This window comes from Anopheles coluzzii, chromosome 2, assembly GCF_943734685.1.
Source record: "Anopheles coluzzii chromosome 2, AcolN3, whole genome shotgun sequence".
Taxonomy (NCBI): Eukaryota; Metazoa; Arthropoda; class Insecta; order Diptera; family Culicidae; genus Anopheles; species Anopheles coluzzii.
In genome coordinates this window covers 72,191,400-72,212,435 of record NC_064670.1, presented here as the reverse complement: position 1 = coordinate 72,212,435, position 21,036 = coordinate 72,191,400, and the positions used below count along the sequence as shown (strand labels likewise).

The 21,036-nt window shown below is 40.9% G+C and overlaps 1 protein-coding gene across 3 annotated transcripts; it reads left to right on the top strand.

Annotated features, from left to right (window-relative positions):
* Positions 1-1,436: 1,436 nt before the first annotated feature.
* LOC120950847 (transient receptor potential cation channel subfamily A member 1) lies at positions 1,437-18,115 on the top strand. Of its 3 annotated transcripts, none has more exons than XM_040369204.2 (15): positions 1,437-1,587; positions 3,744-3,928; positions 4,000-4,164; positions 8,183-8,430; positions 10,810-11,005; positions 11,095-12,201; positions 12,383-12,697; positions 12,856-12,966; positions 14,699-14,896; positions 14,993-15,415; positions 16,464-16,580; positions 16,647-16,809; positions 16,878-17,156; positions 17,231-17,361; positions 17,524-18,115. In XM_040369204.2, the coding sequence occupies exons 2-15, from the start codon at positions 3,806-3,808 to the stop codon at positions 17,692-17,694; spliced, it is 3,747 nt and encodes a 1,248-aa protein (XP_040225138.2). In that variant the 5' UTR covers positions 1,437-1,587; positions 3,744-3,805; the 3' UTR covers positions 17,695-18,115. The 3 variants fall into 3 exon arrangements, with proteins under 3 accessions (XP_040225138.2, XP_049461729.1, XP_049461730.1); XM_049605772.1 differs by lacking the exon at positions 12,856-12,966 and adding an exon at positions 13,476-13,583 and having other exon boundaries at positions 1,438-1,587; positions 17,524-18,114; XM_049605773.1 differs by lacking the exons at positions 1,437-1,587; positions 3,744-3,928; positions 4,000-4,164 and adding exons at positions 5,015-5,194; positions 6,462-6,817.
* The last annotated feature ends 2,921 nt before the right edge of the window (positions 18,116-21,036 follow it).

Here is a 21,036-nt window from a genome sequence, read left to right as displayed (position 1 = left end):
GATCCAACCTTATAACCCTGATGATACATATGTATGATACACATTCATACCAACTTTATGTATGATACATATTCATTATGTTTGTATTTTCATTCACCGAGTCAGTTCATAATTGATTTACCTTGCTTTTTCGGCTAACGGCGTTTTTCACACGCCCAAAAGTTTCATATTACATGGCAAAAATAACTGACTACACTCATGAAATTGTTTAGCTCTTTGAACAAAAAATCGATTTTTGTGTAGTAGGAAAATAGGCACGGTAAATCAGGATTGTAGACACCCTTATACGCTGTGTTTCGTAGTAAATGTTAGTGTGTAAGCTCGCCGTTTGTTTGACATGGAACCGACGACAGATTGAACAACTTCTACGCTGTAATATGGGTGAAGCCACATGCAACAAGTTACACCCATTGCAGGATGATTCGAATGAAACCAAAAACGGCGTAACGTGCACTGGCGGTAAACTGAACTATCCCGGGACCCATTAAAATAATGACCGATAAGATCCAACAACACAGCAGAGAACGTTCGTTTGGGAATAGACAGTGAAATGTTACTTTGATAAATGGATACAATTGGCGCGAAACTCTTCGTGCGGTATCGATGCGCAAGTGGACCGTTCGTGAATCAGGCTGATTTCGGTCGATTGCATGATGCTAAAATGGTTGATGACGTTTCATTTTTTCCTTTTATTTCAAAGCAATTAAAATACAAAAAAGCTTCAGGTTTTATCATAGAAGGATGGGTCATTTATTGAGTGTTATAAATAATTTCACCCTTTCCGTCTCAATAAACAAAATTAACGACAGCTTCATGGTTTGTGTTGAAATTCAACTCATTCTCTTGAATGTCCTGCAAGTGATAACGTCAACAGCTGTTTTCATGTAGCTCGTTAGAAGGAAACCTTACTTCAGCAAAATCACTAATCATACGATACGATGGTTTCGATGGTGAATTCAAGGCGTTCGTTGGGATTCCAAAGATCGCACTCTTATCGCAATCATTAATCTATGTACTTCATCTAACCCAGTCATCCAACTTGGCGAGGAATATAGACAGCAAAACGATTTTGTAGCAGCAGGCGCTAAATGATGTTTTCTTTGCGACGCGTATGGTTTATCTTCCATGACTATTCCTCCGCGTGACTCTCCCCAGCCACGGAGGAATCAACAGTATCTGGGCTGTGAAATGTTAACCTAAACACGTCAGCACAGAGTACAACGTGCGAATGGGAGGGTACGTCAGTATGGAGCTTTAACCACGCTGTACCACATTTTCATCGCTGTATGTTTGCCCTCCAAAGAATGGCCACCATTCGACCCACCCTCGAAAGAGGAGGGGTTTCCACTAGTTTTGTTTTCCCCACATTGCTACGCACACATACCGAGCCAACTGTTTCCTGTCCCCTGTGTGGATTATTGCAGAAGACTGGCACTTTCTCGCCTTGCTCTAATCATTTGCTTAATTTAACTCGTTCCGGTGCTGTTGCAACAGTATTCCGTCAGCCGTTGGACAAGCCGAACGTGTGAGAGGAGTGCATGGATGATATCGTATCAACTTGGAGCAACCAGAGTATAATACTTTGCTGTAAATATACTGCAGCTTTGTGTTGTAAAGTGTTGTCAAGTTACATGTGATTGTGATTAGTACGATGGACATCGATGGATCAGAACACAAGGATTATGTGAAAAGATGTCGAGTTTAATTGCTGTTTGGTGTTACAGTGTTCCTACACTGGTGATCGTTAAATCCAATCGTTATTAAAGTGTTGTGTCGTTATAAATGAGTTACATTCCTGTTTGAAATTCAATTTTCTTAACCAATTACGCCCGTGGCCGTTACTTCGTATAAAAAAGATCCTGTATTAATGCGTTTGGTGATAATATGTAGTTGAAATAAGGTTGAAAAAGTGTGTTAAAATTGATTTACAAAATATTACGGTTTCATGGAACAAATTGTGTACTTTTAATATTGCAATGAAAGCCTCTCTACACAAAGGATTCAACTTAAACGCAAAACAGAATCATACTAATTGAGCAGTACGTTTCAGCAATTCCTTACGAAGGATTGACATATGTAGTTAGCGTGACGTGTGTGGTATTAATTACTAACCGCAATAAAACACCAATTAATTTGAATCACAAAAAAAATTCACATAATTGCGTCCAGTAATGCCATGGTGAATATGTACATTCGTGTTCAACTTGACCATGAAATTGCGAATTGCTTTAAAGTAATGTTGAAATATTTGAGTGAAAATTTTCATGAATAAAGTAATGAAAAATAGTTATTTGAGATACAATTATTAAGTTCGAGATGAGCCACAGTTATAAAATATCGATGTATCGCTACAAAAAGGTGGACCTGTAAAGTAAATAGCTTAATTGCTGGTCTCATCAGGGACTAGTAAAAAAATCAAACCATGCATGCATCTGATATGATATCAGTTAAATTTAGGTTATCTGATTGTAAAATTATGTGTCATAAAAGCGTATGAAGATTTCTGGTACAAACAATTGTTAACTTTACTTTATCACTCTTTTTCTATTTGAATTACTTGGAGGTTGGATAAATTGGCTTCGAAGGCATTTCAGCGTTTATAGTGATTTTTTATAACTTTGATACCATTTAAAAAAAAAGTCTTTTCGGCTCGAAATAGGCCTTTTTTCAGCAATGTCCTCATCATTGGTCCTAAATTTCTTTTCAGCAAAAAAAATTCTAGGTCTACAAATAGAGAATAGTCCCTAAGGCAAGATCTGAAGCGCACGGTGGATGGGGCAACAATCATATTCAATAACTTGTGACACGGTTTTTTGATGAATTGTGATCTCACGTGGCAGCCACTATGCGCAAAGCTTTCTCATATCCATTTTTATGTAAATCATACGGCACACATGTTTCTTAGATATCGCATCTGCTTCTGTAATCTCGATCCATCCAATTTTATGGATATCAAACCGATAATTCTTACTTTTCTGGGGTTTCCAGAAAAGTAGTAAACACCTCTTTCAGGTGTCCACAGTTTTGTGCTTCGATTGTGCCGCTACGGCAACGTTTAAACTAACAAAACTAATACTTATTGTTTGAAAGTGATAGTGTCCCTACGGTGCTTATCAATTCAACCGCTGTTTGGTTTGAACAGTATTGTTCCCATCAAAATTGAGTGATTTATCAGCACACGAAAAAGTTTGTACTAATGTTTTGCTACAGCAGTAGCCTCACTTAAAATCGTATATATATTTTGTAATCTAATAAACTAACAGCTATCAAACTCATGCACATATATTTCCAAGATTGAACCAAATTGGCAATCATTTTAAATGAATTTTTATGCTGCAAATTATACAAATGGACAAATACTTATCCATCCATCTGTAGTGTAATGTCCTTTTAACGAATCAATTTTTTCTACGAAATAAAGGACATCTTTAATTGCTTTCATACAGATGTATAGTGTTGAGGGGACGAAAAGGCGTTAAGGAAATTGTAATATTTTGAAGTATCAGTCGGAGAATCTTTGAATTCAGGAGAAACTCGATTTTTTATAGAGATGTTTTTGCCTCGTTCCGAAAAGTTAAACAAAAATGTAGATACTAACAACATGCTGACTGTACACCCTCTAACAATACTATTTCGCTATCATTATTGAAACAATAAAACAGTACATCTCATGTCTGCGAATATTCGGACATATTTAATCAATGGAATAACTGCTATTTTTGTAAACATTTTACCTACCACAGCTAATTGTCAAATGTTAAAAGTTTTGTATGATGCGTAAGAGCATTGCTCACTTCAATAAACGATGCCTACTCCGCTGTACTTAATTCATAGTCCTAGATCAGTTCGATCGGATACGGATCACAATCATCCAACATGCGAAGTCAACCACGAAGAAGAAGATCTTCAACAAACTCAAGCCTTCAAGGTGAAGCATTAGCAAGCGGAAACATTGCCAATGAACAGCGAAATTTTATAACGCATCAAAACATCTTCCAGAATTGGCTTCTATCCCGGCTGAAGCTTCCAACTGGCCATGGTATTCAAAACACAAAGGTGAATCAAATCAATGCACACGATAATAACGAACTGCAAGCCATCCTAACACAGCCGGCGGAGGCCGAAGTATGCTTACTTAGCGATAGTCCATACCGGATTCTAAGGGTGAGTAAGATGTTAAAACGCTTTGCTAAATGTACTCAAGCAACAACTCCCATTTCCAATGGTTGCGTATCGTTACATATTTTGTCTGCATAAATGAATCACGGTACACTGTAACCGGCGCACATTTAAATTATAGTAATCCATTTGCCTCAGTTTTATGTAAAGGTCAAATTGAACATGTTTCATTTTTAATCGTGTTCCCCTGTGTTCCCCAAACTTGTTCAAACTTCAACCGATCGCGTGAAGCTAATGGATGCATGTCATATAACTGATTGCTTAAAATGCTTTACATAAGGTCCTTACCGTTGAGTAGGGTCAGTATATTCCCAGAAGTAAATTTAAAAAATGTATCACGCGTGCTAGACAGTCCACTTCCTCCGGGACTAAAGTGGAGTACTTTTTACTTTTCCCCTTTCGAAATTTAATTTTATACCATATCTGTTCTGATGGCTTTCCCGCAGTGAAACGATTCAATGCCATTCCAATGTTTCCGAATGGTTGATTCTATACCTAGGAATCATTTCGTACGATCTACCTACGATACTTCGTGCAGCGTTCGTTGGTACGAACGTTTCAGGTGCATCATCAGAGCTCTCCGATTTTAACCACAAGCAATGGCAAAGGACACTCTTTGATTGATAGCAAAGAGGGTTTTACTCTCGAGCTTCATTCGTTTCTCGTGCTTTTACAAAGCTGTTACTTTTTTTTGAATGGATGTACGGAGGTAGCCCTTATTGCTCGCTCTCTGTTTACTTGGCTCTCTCAGCATCCTTGGTAATCCTTATGGAAAGACGTCCGGTCCTATAAAACACCTATTCGCTGGGTGGTGTGGCCTCAGTCTAGTGTTGTCCGCGATCTTAGCCGATGTGTTTGATAAGGAAGTGAAAATTCGGAACCATTCGTGTGTAACGGTTTATTACTTAAAGGATCAAACCATCGCACATCTTATTCAGTGTGGCAGTAGTGGCAAATATCAACATTTTCAATGGAAGTGTTATGTTGTGATATATGTCCTGTGTTTGAAATGAAAGTAATAAACTTCGTGCTTTGTACTGAAATGAACCAGCTAAAATCAACCGAAATGGGGCAATAAAGATTAGCAGTTTTTCACATGCGATCAGCTTTTACGACTCCCATCCATAATCCCTACAAGCTGATATACGGAATAAATAAAAAGTGCGTTTATCTTTGCGTTAATGCTACGAATAATACTACGAATCAATAATTTTGAATGCAGGAAGTACAATTCAGGAAGTTATGTGTTTTAGAAAATTTCGAAGTAAAATGAATTTCATGAAATGTAATAATGTATAGTCCTTTTTTACAATTTATCATTTTATTTTCATTTTTAAATTTTTATACTTTTTAATGTTTTATATTTCATATCCTTTGGAATTTCATGACTATTTCAACATAATTTATTTTTTTTATTTTATATAGTTGAGTGTAAATAAAGGAACTGTACAATTTACTTCTAAACATAATAAATAGTTTCAAAGTGTTTAAAACATTTTCCTTAAAAAATATTTGCTAGTCTTTTCATTTAAAACATTTTCCTAAAAAAATCTTTGCTAGTCTTATCAGTTTTTTTTTATCAACTATTATTGAAACTTTGATAATGTGAACCTAACTTTTAATTCTGACTTTTTAAATTGATTTAATTAATTGTCACTATCCGGAAAGTTCGAGCGCAGCTTCGTATAGTAAATGACAATTCGTTAATTGAGCTTGATGAATTAGATTGACGGATACAGGAAATTTGGCGATGTTAAGTTACAACTTTGTTCGTAGGTATACCAAATAGATGATAGATCAATTACCAAACATGTAACATAGTGGTCGCTTACGATTTATAGCAATAGCAGTAAGTTGATTACGGCTTTCAAGAGAATACAAAACCTCAATAATTGGCGTAAAGTTAAAATAGCAGCGGTAATAAGTACTTAACTAGAGGCGGTGCGATAGTCTATCCGGCAAACAAACCGTATTTACACGGCCTTATCTCTTACCTACGACTAACTTAATTCGGTGAAATTGTGTTAGCCTTTTGTGACTCTAATCTTCGTAGTACTTTTAAGAATAGTTACTCAGTGTCAAAACTTAGATAAACATAATACTTTAAAACAAAACATACTTTAAGCTTACATAAGTAACATAAGATGTTTCACAAATCAACGAAGTACAACAGTAACGCAGTACAACGAAAAGTTACTTAAAACATTAAACAGAGTTTTGTTTGAACACGCGTGGAGCTCGATCTCAACAGTACCATTATACCCAGTGCCAATTTATTCCAGATTTACGAATATTAATGTCGTCTGTTTGTGGAGCTGTGATCTAAAAAATCCTTCATCGATCAACACAGCTTACTTAGAGCTCTAGTGCTTCAGTGTATCCTTGTTCAAGTGCTCACCGGAATCACTGTAGGTTTCAGCGAGTAATTGAACCCATCATCCTATACTACACTTCAAGTGCAGCTAATCTGATGTTATCTGTTGCTATGTATACACGCAAATCTCTACGACATATGTGGCGCAACTGTGCACAACGGAACGGGTTCACGATCGCAACACCACTGAAAATACCCGTCAACTGGAGCCGAGTACTGCGCCTTCAAGGAAGCGCACGCATTAATGCGGAGGAAGTATTGCAGGTTACTATCGAATGGTATTGGTTGTTTGTGTAGTTTAGCAAAGCAGATATAAATTAAATGCAGCTTTTGACTACACATGCACTTTTATTTGTAAAATCATACGAATGAAAAGTTAACTAACTCATCGTACCATGTGAGTGTATACCGTGGTTGCAATGGAGACGCCTGGTACGACGTAATTTCTTATGCTCGTCAAGCGGAACGTAAACAACGTCTTTGATTTGAAGATTTGGTTGAAATTACTGGTAGAAATGTTCCGCACCAGGTTGATTCGTTTCATAACGGTTGTTTTGCTTTCAATGCTTCATGGTGAAATCGATTGACTTTCCGTGCTTATCACTCAATACAGTTCAATTATCATACAATCAATACGCGACTCATCCGACCATCTGACTGTCGTGTTTGCATTGGCGATCCTACCGATAGGCACGCATCACTTCACGCCTGGTTCGATTTGGGAATTAAATCGCCGAGCATTTCCACCGATGACAGCAGCGTACAACATAGCGATAGGTTTGGCATATCTACGGACACACGAACAGTTAGATAATGCGTTGCTTTGTTACCAATGGTGGGCATTCCTTGGACAAAGTAAACATTCAATAAAATGTATTCTGGAAAGGGTTATACTTTCTCCCGAAAAGGCATTGGGTGGAAGGTAGCTTTATCGCAACACAGCAAACGCGAAGTGACATCTACTTTTATCATTAACACATGAAAGATGTCATCCATATAATGTTAGTTTATTCGTTCGAGTGATACATAGAACGCAACTATTGAATAGCTCAGTTGATGAACGTCGGTTGAACCATTTTGGTTGTTTAGTCGATGTGATCGAACAAGTGAAGCATGGGTGAAAAATACGAAAAGAAGCACAAAACTGCACCGTACACCGAAACACCGAGGGTGAAACTTTGCTGGATTGATACAATGAAAAACACCTTGCGCAGTTCGTTTTCCTTTCTGAGGGTCAGTCCATTGAAGCGATAAGACTTATTTATATTTTATGTGTTGAAAGGGTAGTATGCTGTGGGTTAGATGTATGGTAACGTTGGTGAAGTTAAAGAAAGTTTTGTGGCAAATTCAACAGATTTAGCTCTGTTTATTCAATTAAAATTTGATTGCTGGATGCAGTTGTTTCTTTGAAACAATACAAGTTGATTACTGTCAACTAAGTTCCATTAGTATTTAAGATGCAGCTTCATTGTATCAACACACAAAACAATAATTGTTAAATATTGTGCATAAATCTCGTAATTGTGTAATATTAAATCAAATTGGGTACCACACAAGAGAGTGGAGAGTGGAGTTGATACCAGAGAGTGGAATGCTTTCTAAATAATATTTCTACGAAACTTTGAACAGGCGGCAGAAGCCGGTAATCTAGAGGAATTCATACGCCTGTATGAAGGGGACAATAACCGACTTTCGGTGAAGGATAGCAAGGGACGCACGGCTGCCCATCAGGCGGCTGCACGGAATCGAGTTAACATCCTTACCTTCATACACGGCCAAGGCGGAAACTTGAATGCACAGGACATGGTTGGAAACACACCGCTTCATACGGCAGTCGAAAACGATTCGTTGGATGCGCTGGAATTTCTGTTGAAAATGTAAGTATATAATAAAGCTATGCTTAATCTTTCAGCTGCTTGCACACGTTTGGAGCGATAAGAGCGCGTTCTGGCTTTTGAAATGAGCGGTGCATTGTTTTGTTATGAAATTAAAAGTTTCGGTTGAAAGTTTGTCGTTTAGGACGCATCTCTTAAACCCGTCGGTTGGTTTGTTTTCGTATACCAGCATTACATTTCTAAATTGTATTTAAAAGTGCATGGAAATTGCACAGCTCATTCAAACATTAATGTACAATAACTATGGAACTATTATTTACTTATGATTTAAAAACAATAATTAAATTATCTAAATCTTCTTAATGGATATTTTATCAGATTCGTTCAGTCCTTTTGTTTATTCGAACATATTGCTCTTACAGAAAATTTGATAAAAATTAAAATTACTTTTTCTATATGGTAAATGTACCAATAGTGGTGCAATTTGTAGTGGTACCGATGTGTTTTAATGGATTTAAAGTGTCGTGAAGGTAAATTCATGAATATTTTAACAAATAGCAATTGGAATATGTTTATCTTTGCAATCACAACCATTTTTACCATGAAACACATCAAATTTTCGAAAAAAAACATATTTTTGTGACTGCTTCGTTGTATCTATAATGGTGGTATGGTTCCTATAGTCGTCGTATTGTGTTCCTATAGTGGTGGTAAACAAATATGCTTCAAAACAGTGTATACTATCAATGGAGCTTAATTTTGAAGCTGTTTTCGTATGAATAGCAAGGATCACTGTCATTATTTCTATTTCTTAAATAATTTGATCGTGAAAAATGTATGAATTTGGTTAATTAAAATATTGACTTAAGTACGTCATACAGTACCTGTCGTCAACCCACATCTAAAATCTAAATCTAAAATTTCCAGTTTTTATTGATTTTATAACTAAGACCACTATAGGAACATGCCTATTTTGCGTACCTATAATGGCACTATCGTAAAAAACACTTAAAATCACGTAAATTTGGTCAAAAGGCAATAAATTATAATAAACAATATCATTTGTTAACAATTATGTTGAAAAATTAATAATTGCGTTGTTTTGTGGTCATGCAGAACGTTAACAATGATATGAGTTTCGTTATGAAATCCTAAGGATTTTGGAAAAATGTTGACACAATTTACAAAATAATGGATTTTTCGGTCACTATGTTATGGAATGGCCCATTTAACTTTTAAACCCTTTGTAAAAGGACAGAGAACATGTCACACTATCATAAATATCTTAATTACTGTTAATTTTTCGTATGAGACGCATTTTAGTGCAATAGCACTACTATTGGTACTAGCACCACTATAGGTACGTTTACCCTAAGTGAACTTAATCCATCTATTCACTTAGGCATTTGTTAGGATTCGGGAATTTGTTGATTATTCAATTTGTCTGCTTATTTTCGTTTGATTTATGACAATAATTTAAACATATATTTAATATTGGTATATTTACCTTTATGTCCGAAAATGGTTGTTGCACTAAATTAGATGTAAACGATGGCGTCGACTACCTTATTATATTAACTTATTATTTATTGAAGTATTAATCATAGGAGTGAAATCTTTGCAATTGAGCTATGCAATTTGCAACTATGTTATTATGCTAGCCAAAGCCAACGCTCCTCAACCTAAGCCATATTTCGACACTGAATGCGTGGGAAGGCTAAAACTTCATTACCTTAAATATGAATATGTAGGAAATCATATCGATGCTTTGCAATTTTTGAATATCATTCATAATTACTATAGTTTTTCTAGTATATTTATGATCCTATGCTTTGTAAGTTTATATATTTTGTATTCGTTTTGATTTAATGGTATAAGACTTAAAAAAACATCTTGAAGTCATCCCCTTTTCCGAGAATTACGACAAAGAAAATGTCTTAATTTTCATTACTTACTTACTTATCCGGCGCTACAACCGCTTTGCGGTCTTGGCCTGCCTCAGGAGTGTCCGAAACCGCTCACGGTCTCGCGCCTTCGTCTGCCAGTCCGTTATCCCGGCCTTAATGGCGGACGCCTCCACGCCATCTTGCCACCTCAATTTGGGCCTACCACGCCTCCTCTGTCCTTGTGGACGGCCTAAAAAGACTTTACGGGCTGGGTCGTCCGTTTCCATGCGTACAACATGGCCAGCCCACCGGAGCCTGGATTAATTTTCATTAATGGTCGTAATTTTATAGTTTCTTCAAGTCAAATCCCTTAGTAAAGTACCAAGAAATAGTAAAGTACCAATTTAATTATTAAGGCAAGTTTTGCCATACAACAAGTTTAAGCTTCATCAAGTTCAATCAGGCCAACTTAATTATGATTAAAACAATTACATCTAAATCGTGATCCACTATCCCATTGCCTAATACTCGACAGTCCGGTGGCAACGAATGTGCTGAACGAAAAGAAGCTCGCTCCAGTGCATCTTGCTACTGAGCAGAACAAAGTGCACGCTCTGCAGGTGATGGGTAAATATCGAGAAGTAATCGACATACAGCAGGGCGGCGAACACGGCAGAACGGCCTTGCATTTGGCGGCCATTTACGACAACGAAGAGTGTGCTAGAATATTGGTAAGAGCTCTCGTGTTCTTGTTGCAAAGGTTGTAATTATTGCACCTTAAACGTATTGCCTTTCTGCTTGATGACATTTACGCATGTAGATATCCGAGTTTGGAGCGTGTCCAAGGAAACCCTGCAACAACGGATACTACCCAATACACGAGGCCGCTAAAAACGCCAGCTCCAAAACGATGGAGGTCTTCTTCCAGTGGGGTGAATCGAAGGGTTGTACCAGGGAGGAGATGATTTCCTTCTACGACTCGGAAGGCAACGTGCCGCTACATTCGGCCGTGCACGGGGGCGACATTAAGGCGGTGGAGCTGTGTCTTAAATCTGGTGCAAAAATTTCGACGCAACAGCACGACCTCTCAACGCCGGTTCATCTGGCGGCTGCCCAAGGGGCGATCGAGATAGTGAAGCTCATGTTTCGTATGCAACCACTCGAGAAGCGTATCAGTTTGAACTGCACCGACATCCAGAAGATGACTCCGTTACACTGTGCCGCCATGTTTGACCATCCGGAAATTGTCGAGTATCTGGTGAAGGAGGGTGCCGATATCAATGCGATGGATAAGGAGAAGCGCTCACCCTTGCTGCTGTCCTCGTCACGCGGTGGCTGGCGCACCGTGATGGCCTTGATTAGGCTGGGCGCAAACATTAGCCTAAAGGACGCCAACTCCCGGAACGTTCTACATTTGGTCATTATGAACGGTGGGTGTTTGGACGAGTTTGCGAAAGAGGTTTGTCGCACACAGTCCGAGATTTATCTGTTGCAGCTGCTGAACGAGAAGGACGACGCCGGTTGTTCGCCGCTGCACTACGCTAGCCGCGAAGGCCACATACGATCGCTGGAGAACCTGATCCGGCTAGGAGCGTGCATTAATCTTAAGAACAATAACAACGAGAGCCCACTGCACTTTGCAGCGCGCTACGGACGATACAACACCGTACGCCAGCTGCTCGACTCCGAAAAGGGGACGTTTATCATCAACGAAAGCGATGGCGAAGGACTCACCCCGTTGCATATTGCGTCGCAGCAGGGTCACACAAGGGTCGTTCAGCTTTTGCTGAATCGAGGAGCACTGCTACACCGAGACCACAATGGACGCAATCCACTTCATCTGGCTGCAATGTCTGGTTACAGGCAGACGATCGAGCTGCTGCATTCCGTCCATTCGCACCTGTTGGATCAGGTCGACAAAGATGGGGTAAGTAGGATGGGTATGCGAAGATGACGGGTTTAGGCATACCCTTACATGTTAGCTTAATGTTTGGTGTGGTTAAACGCAATCGATATATGCAATTCACGAGATTCAAAATTTGATATATGCAAGGCGTTCACGCCTACCCAAGATGAAAGTTGATCTCGATTCTCACTATTCTACTTAGAATACAGCGCTGCATTTGGCGACGATGGAGAATAAACCAAATGCGGTGATACTACTGCTAAGTCTTGGCTGTAAACTGCTACACAATTACATGGACATGAGCGCTATCGATTATGCGATTTATTACAAGTATCCCGAAGCGGCCCTGGCTATGGCAACTCACGAGGAGCGCTCCAGCGAGGTGATGGCACTCAAATCGGACAAACATCCGTGCGTAACGCTCGCACTGATCGCTTCGATGCCGCGTGTTTTTGAAGCCGTACAGGACAATTGCATCACCAAGGCTAACTGCAAGAAGGACTCGAAAAGCTTCTACGTAAGTACGATACGACCAACTCCAGTCGGTTAATTAATTTCTTTTCAGCAAACACTCTTCCGCACGTGGCTCACGGGCACGGGCACACGGGAAATGGTCTAAATAAAGTGCTACCAGCTGTGTTGCAAGCGTTCTAATAAAACCCTTCCCACAAACAGATTCGATACTCGTTTAGCTGTCTGCAGTGTCCAGCACTGTACGCGCAAATGGACGCTCGCACCGGAGAAGCCGTCCAGATATCGAAACCGATTCCGCTTCCCGCGTTGAATGTAAGCGGCTACTAACCTTGGCACGCTGTGCTTTTGCATGGTTTGCCTGGATCAGGATCTGCATGATATTTTGCAAAATTTCAGTCATTATACCATTATGCTTGCCCTCATTGGCATGGCTAGCTTGTCACATGGCATCAACTTCGGAATCGGCAGCACAGCGAACGCTTTGTGTTGCATGGCACAGCGAAGGTAGCAATTACGCACCATTTGTCAGCCGGTCCCGCTCAATCATCCTCGGCTGTTTCGTCTGCCTTGCTGACTGTATGCATTTTGCATGCGTTTATCGTTGTAACGTCATGATCGCTTTGAATGACACTAATGTGTGAAGAAAAAAAGAAGCATTATGCGTTGAAAATGTGTACGAAGCTTGGAATGATTAACAGTTCTTTACTTCTTTAGCCTAAACTACAAATCGTTATGTTGTTCGGAATAAGCAGGAGTGTGTTATTTGTCGCTCGGTAAATTGAGAGTATATGATTTGTTCATTTTTATTTAATTTACTTTAGATCAAATATTCATTTCACGCGTACCAAAAGTCGCAAGAGGGCATTGCCGAAATGCGGAAAACTTTGAACGATCCCAAATGGCGCCCACAACCTTTGCATGTTGTTAATGTGAGTTATTTTTCGCTTAAAGGTAATGAATGTATGTCGTACCTGTATGTGTATCAAGGCCAGTATTAAAGAGGGTTTTAGTTTTGTGGCAAAACTAATCTAAAATCTTCGGTAAGGGATTTTTGCTATTTTTTTAGTGTGCTTTAAGGTTCCATGAAATGCTTTATATGTTTTATTTTAAATTTCTGCAACAACGGATAGCTCATGCTATTAACACTTTGACCGCCGGCCTGACGTCACAGTTTTTGAGTGAGCACGTAGCGCATGGCAAGAGAGCGATGAGAGCGACAGTTTCTTGTGCCATTGTTATCACTCTTTTGTTTCATTGCGATAAGCGGCGTAGTACTTGTCGTTCTCGTTCTCTCTTTCCTACTTCATTCGTTCTTAAGAGAATCACTGAGCGTCAGATGCCAAGCTGAACGGTGAGCCAAACCGTCATGCGAATTTATATGACACGGCGCTTAAAGTGTTAACAAATGGCAACATGTTTTGTTTAGATGTTTTTATGTGTGCTATGAATTTATTCAAAATGTCACTCGTAAAAGTTCAAATTTGACGATAAGTAGGAACATTCCAAAACATAAAACATAATAACGTAAAAAATACATGAAATTTTTACAAATACACCATTCAATTATCATGTATAAAATAACAAATCATTAATTTAGAGCAAATATTTGCAAGGAAAAGAACATTGTTTCAAGATAAAGACACGTTCCTACTCATCGACCTAAATTCCAGATCATCCGATCTATTTAAGGTAAGGGAAACGCGATCATAGTAAAACCGAAGTGTATCAAACTTTTGAGATACGATGACACCGGCATTAACCTTTGCACAGGGTTTTGTCTGCAACGAACTACCGTTCTAGTTTATCCACCTTGAACGTTCCGTCCAGCTTCTTACAGCTTACGTGCCCTTATTTGTAGTGCATTGTTCGTGTTTGCTGTTTGCACAGTCAGTGTCTCCGTAATATTGGTGGCTTTCAAAACCTCCTCAGTTCGTGCTTGAAGTAATTTAATTAATCTTTTATTCACGGCACTTCCTGTTGATATTACCTTGCCGCATGACGATCTTCTTGCGTCTGCCGCAATTTTCACGCCACCGCTCGCCAGGCCATGGTGGCACACGGTCGTGTGGAGCTGCTGGCCCATCCCCTCAGTCAAAAGTACTTGCAAATGAAGTGGAACTCCTACGGCAAATACTTTCACCTAGCCAACTTGCTGTTCTACAGTGTGTTTTTGTTTTTCGTGACACTGTTCACGTCCCAGCTGATGCGCAACGCTACTCCTATCGGACATACGGATGGAAATGTAAGAAACCGGGAAACGGAAACTGAGAAACTGAGCCAGTTTCGAGGAAGGCTGCGTTTTAAGACTTATTAAAAATTCATCTCACATGCTTTGCAGCACACACAAGCAGCAGGTACACCGGTGGACAGTGGGCAACATATACTGGCACTCCGCTCAACAATAGCCCGTTCGAAGGGATACAATTTGGGTACCGTGGCTAATGTGAGCTCCTCCGTAGCACCACCTACGATTGAAGAACAGATGGAAGTCACAACCACGACGCTTGTCTCCGGGATCGGTATAATTATCTATATTGTCGTCAATGCTTTGCGTGAGCTGGTGCAAGTTTACCAACAAAAGTGGCACTACTTACTCGAGCCGAACAACTTCATCTCGTGGATACTGTATACGTCGGCACTGATTATGATTTGGCCCATGTTTTCTAGTGGGATGTGCTTCAGTATCAACTATTCGGCGGCTTCGATAACTGTCTTTCTGTCATGGTTTAATTTGCTGTTGTTTCTCCAACGATTTGACCAGGTAAGCCATTTTGGGGTATCTTTAAACGTTTATTCGTCAATCACTTTGAGATCACTTCGTTTGGTGTCCATCTGTAAACATGTTCAATGTATGGTTCTTAATTTCATTCCTTAATCGTTGACAACAATTTCACATTTGAGGTTTGGTGCATTTGCTCCACTGCTTACTAGCAGTGTGTGCCATCAAAGGAATGTTTTCAATCAATCCGTACAGTTAAAGTTGCTCCAACATCAAACCTACACTGAAATCACTATAAAGCAACATAGAACCAATGAGCATGACATAAACACGTGTACGCTAGGAGCGTTCCGTTCGTGGCAACCGATTTGGAAACATTGACGTCAAGCATCGTTATATAGCAAGAGCGATACTGAAAAGGATACGTCTGGGAAATTCTTTACATTTTTCTCTATTATAGATTATCCTGGTGCACCCAATTTACGGTATCGTGCAGAAGCTGATGCTAGCTTTGGCCGTTCTTTATACCAATTTTATACCAAACAACGATCTTTGAACAACAGTTGAATCAATGCATTGGACAGTTATTTATTTATTTGCTTTGCAGTGTTTTTTCTGTATTACCATTGTAGAATATGAATATTTTTTATAGTTATCAACTACAAAATATCTAGATATGATCAGATGTTTTATATGTTTCTACTGTTTGTAACGAAAAAAAAAAAATTAAATTATCTGTTTTATTAAAACCATGTATAAACTAATGGGCCATCAATTCAGACTACTATCTGGTATGACTTTTCCTACACAGTTCATAGACTTGTTTTGCCAAAAGTGCGTGTTTTTCTGCGACGTGTTTCGCTACATTCTCACCAATCAGTGGTATGTGTATTGCTCACAGCCATGCGAAGGAAGTGTTTGTGAAAGTAAAATGTAATAAAGGCAAATGGCTTTCGGACGGTATTTGTCGAAGGAAACGATAGCTTCAAACATTCCTTCACCATTCTACACGCCACGACAGCAGCAACGGAACGGTTATTAATTTTTTTCTTCTTCTTTGTCCCGGTTTTGTATGTTTGTTTGTTTTTAGATTGGTATATACGTGGTCATGTTTCTGGAAATCCTTCAAACGCTTATCAAGGTCCTGATTGTGTTCAGTATTTTGATCATCGCATTTGGGTTGGCGTTTTACATTCTGCTGTCGAAGGTACGTACTGTTGGCAGCTATTCGGTACGTGCGATTGTAATTAAAGCGTCCCTTTAAACCGTTCAGGTGTCTGAGCCTCAAGTGAATCATCTGTCCTTCTCATCGATTCCTATGTCACTGGTGCGGACCTTTTCGATGATGCTGGGTGAGATGGATTTCGTCGGCACGTACGTGCAACCGTACCACGTGGGAGATCTACCCTTTCCTTTCCCTTCGTTTGTTATACTCTGTAAGTGATGTGTACGACGCAGGCAAGTGTGCAGACGTACACGGGCTAAAGCAATTTTTGTCGCGCAGGTTTGTTCATGATCCTTATGCCGATTCTGTTGATGAATCTGTTGATCGGTTTGGCGGTCGGTGACATCGAATCGGTTCGCCGCAATGCCCAACTCAAGCGGCTTGCCATGCAGGTGGTGCTGCACACGGAGCTGGAACGCAAACTGCCCCAGATGTGGCTCGAGATGGTTGACAAGATGGAGCTGATCGAGTATCCGAATGAGAAAAAGTGTAAACTTGGCTTCCTCGATTCCGTCCTGCGTAAGTGGTTCTGCAATCCTTTCACGGATGATTACAAAGGTACCGTATTAGCTTTACCAGCGCGACATCACGCTGTACTGGTAGCCGGCAATGATATATCGCCATTCATATAGGTGGTATCGATTATGTACTGGAAAACACGGAAGACTACGTAGCGGTTGAGTTGGAGAAGCAGAAACGAAAACTGCGTGACATTGGTACAGCCCTGGATGCACAACATCAATTGCTTCGGTTGATCGTACAGGTACGTAATGCAATTAACGTTGGTGTATGTGTAGTAGAGCATAACACCAACACAAACACCCTTTCTCTCTCTGTCTCTCTCTCTCTCTTTCTCTCTCTCTCTTTCTCTCTCACTCTCCCTCTCTCTCTCTCTCTCTATCGATTGTATTGACTCACTACTCAGAAAATGGAGATAAAAACCGAAGCAGATGACGTCGATGAAGGTGTCTCGACAAGCGATCTGAAGGCGTCCAGCGGGCTGTTGACCGGGACTCGATCATCGCGCTGGTCATCGCCGAGAATACGCAAGAAACTAGGTGCCACCCTCAGCTTCAACAAATCTATTGGCAAGTGAACGCATCTACAGTGAAGTTCATAGTCAATTGTTCGCTCAACTGCTGATGCATCTTGAGAGCCGAAATGAATATGAACCTAACTGGGCGGTTTTCATAACCGTTTCATTTCAAACTAATCATAAAAAGAATACACAGAGCTTGTACGCGCGTGTTTGTGTGTATGTGTACGCGTGTGTGCGTATGTAGATATGTAACATTATCATTTCAGCATCCATGTTTATGTGTAATGAAACTGGCAGAAACGAATTGTATGCATAGACCACAAAATGATGTATTTTTATTGAAGATACTATTTTTACCCCTTTTACTACAGTAACGTTTGCACGCGGCACATTGATGTTGTTAGTAGAGCTACTATATTATAAATGTGATGAAAATAAATAAAAACATGAGTTAGCGCTACAAATAATGAATAGTTGTTCATTTATTTTTATGTGATTCCGGAAGGTAGGTCCGCACAGCATTATCCGGAGCCGTTTGGAATCGTCTGGAATCGACTGAAGTCACCCGGAGTAGTCCGGAGTCATCAGGAGTCGTCCGGAGTCGTTCGGAGTTGTCCGAAGTAGGAGTTGTTCGGAGTCGGAGTCGTTCGGAGTCGGAGTCGTTCGGAGTCGGAGTCGGCCGGACATGCCCGCTGCAATGTTATTGTGGTCAGGCATTTAATTTCTGACTCCAACTCCTGTTGACTACGTTAGACTCAAATACTTACTTACTTACTTATCCGGCTTTACAACCGCTTTGTGCTCTTGACCTGCATCAGTGTTCGTAACCGCTCACGGTCTCGCGCCATCGTCTTCAGTCCGTTATCCCGGCCTTAATAGCGGACGCCTCCACGCCATCCTGTCACCTCAATTTGGGCCTACCACGCCTTCTTTGTCGTTGTGGACGGCCTAAAAAGACTTTACGAGCTGGGTCGTCCGTTTCCATACGTACAACATGGCCAGCCCACCGGAGCCTGGCGAGCTTGATACGCTGCAAGACAGTGAGATCGCCGTACATCTCGTATAGCTCGTCATTATAGCGACTTGCGTGGAACTCAGCTACCATGTCATTGTTGTTGCTGACCTTTGACCCGAGATAGGCGAATTATGAGACGACTTCAAAAGTGCATTGACTCAAACAGCTATTCTAAAAAAATAATGGTCTGTCTAAGTCTAAGTAACACTCGGACATTGAAGTCAAACAAGTTGTAGGAGTTGTTGAAAATCGATAGAGATCGGAGAAAACGATCGTTCGAACGGTAGCGGGTCTGGCGGAATGAGATTGATAGGGATAGGGGAGAGGGTCTATCACAAAGACGACGATAGATAGGTTGGCAGTAGTGTTGGGAAAAAGAGCACAATTGGGTGTGCTGTGCGCACAAGCACGCACATCTCAGTGTGCGGTGCACATTTCGCACTGTGCGCGCTCTACGCACTGTGCGCGCTCTACGCACTGTGCGCGCACTCCGCACTTTTCGCACGGTGCGCGCACTTTTCGCACACTCCGCACAGTGCGAGCACAGTCCGGACTTTTCGCACACTTCGCACATTGCGAGCACACTCCGCACTTTTCGCACACTTCGCACAGTGCAAGCTTCACTTGCTTCACTTTGCACTGTGCGAGCACACTTCGTACCATGGTGGTAGGTACACAAAGACCACGAAAACACGACCAGTGTCAGCTTTTTCTCTTAGAGTTCATTTACTCAGCAATCGGGTTCGTCTAACAGTGGATGAACTTGGCGGACACCTGACCTCTTCAAGCCCCCCCCCCCACGATGGCTATTATTGGTCCCAACAGAAAGCATGTGTAGATCCATGCAAATATTGGAAACCCCATCGATTTCACATACACCTACATACATGTGACATACAATTCTTTAAAGCAGGGGCCTCCAAACTTTTCAGCTCGCTGGCCGCATTGCTTCAAAAATAACTATGTTGAGGGCCATTTCATTCCACGAGCTGCACTTCATTCCACGCTCTTCTTTTCCACCCTTTTACGCATGGCAAAAGCGCAGAACGCTGAAACACGCGCGCACTGCTGAAATCGATACAATTTAATCATCGTTGGCCCAAGGCATTGGGTAGAGCGAGAAACAACATATTTCTTTGCAAGTGTGGATGGCCGGTGCACGAGCACACCGAAACCGCGCGGAGACATTTGCTGCGAGAATCGAATGCACAGAATGCTGCGCTTGACCACCATTGAAAACCCGTTACACAAACACAAGGATACAACACACCCAGACAAAAATTTAAAGGCCCCGAAACACAATATCAACACAGCGGTCCGTAGCCGGAGAAATTATCAGGAAAAATCGGCTGACACCAAGCACGCGTCTCTTTAAAACAACTATGAACTGTGAATGTCGTAGGTAAACGACGCTCCAGTGGGTTGAGGTTTCTCATGAATTTGGCTGAGATGAGACGTGTCTGTGCTTGTACTCGGAGCCACCGCTTTGCGATTGTGCAATAAAACAGACAGCTGGTTTCACGCGAAAACTGTTATTCGCATCGCAGGCTTGCGCGCACTGTGCGGAGTGTGCTCGCACAGTATGAAGTGTGCTCACTCTGTGCGAAAAGTGCGCGCACTGTGCGGAGTGTGCGAAAAGTGCCCGCACTGTGCGAAGTGTGCGAAAAGTGCGAAGTGCGCACACTGTGCGAAAAGTGCGAAGTGCGCGCACTGTGCGAAAAGTGCGAAATGCGCGCACTGTGCGAAGTGTGCTCGCACAGTACAAAGTGTGCTGTGCAGTGCGCACAATGAGGTGTGCTGTGCGCACAGTGCGCACTCGCGCACAATGCCCAACACTAGTTGGCAGCTGCATGGCGCAATGACAAGAGTTCGGAACCACGCACCACACGCGCATACAGGTGATAAGTTCGAGTCTATTTGGGGGACGCCATAATAACCGAACGTTTCATCAGTGACAGCGTGTTTTGGACCAGTATTCCTTGAGGCATAAGAGAGTTTTAACTGGTTTAGATCCAGTTGCACATGTCCAGTTGCACTTAAAGGATAAAGGGGGCCTAGAGAGGTATGGAGGATAGAAAGGAAAGGGTTTACATGTTTCAATGTACAGCACATTTCATTTAGTAGAAGAGATTTTTTAACAATGGACACAACTTTCAATTACGTCATATTTGCTTTGCTCACATATTGAGTTCGAGGAGAAGGGATGAATTCCGCTCCTAGTAGAAATGAATTCCGTCTAAAACGAGTGAAATAGGCACTTTCTTCTATGAACCTCCTTATTAATCATTCTTTAGGCATTGGTGGGCAAATGATTTGATTCCGAACTGATTTCGCCATACCTTGGTTGCACAACTCATAAATTAGTTTGCTCAATTAGATAATTA

Excerpts from the sequence above, each read along its gene's own strand:
- LOC120950847 (XM_040369204.2), top strand. The coding sequence starts at position 3,806 with ATGCCTACTCCGCTGTACTTAATTCATAGTCCTAGATCAGTTCGATCG. Across the intron at positions 3,929-3,999 it reads AACAAACTCAAGCCTTCAAG|AATTGGCTTCTATCCCGGCT; the intron begins GTGAAGCATTAG and ends AACATCTTCCAG. Across the intron at positions 15,416-16,463 it reads TTCTCCAACGATTTGACCAG|ATTGGTATATACGTGGTCAT; the intron begins GTAAGCCATTTT and ends GTTTGTTTTTAG.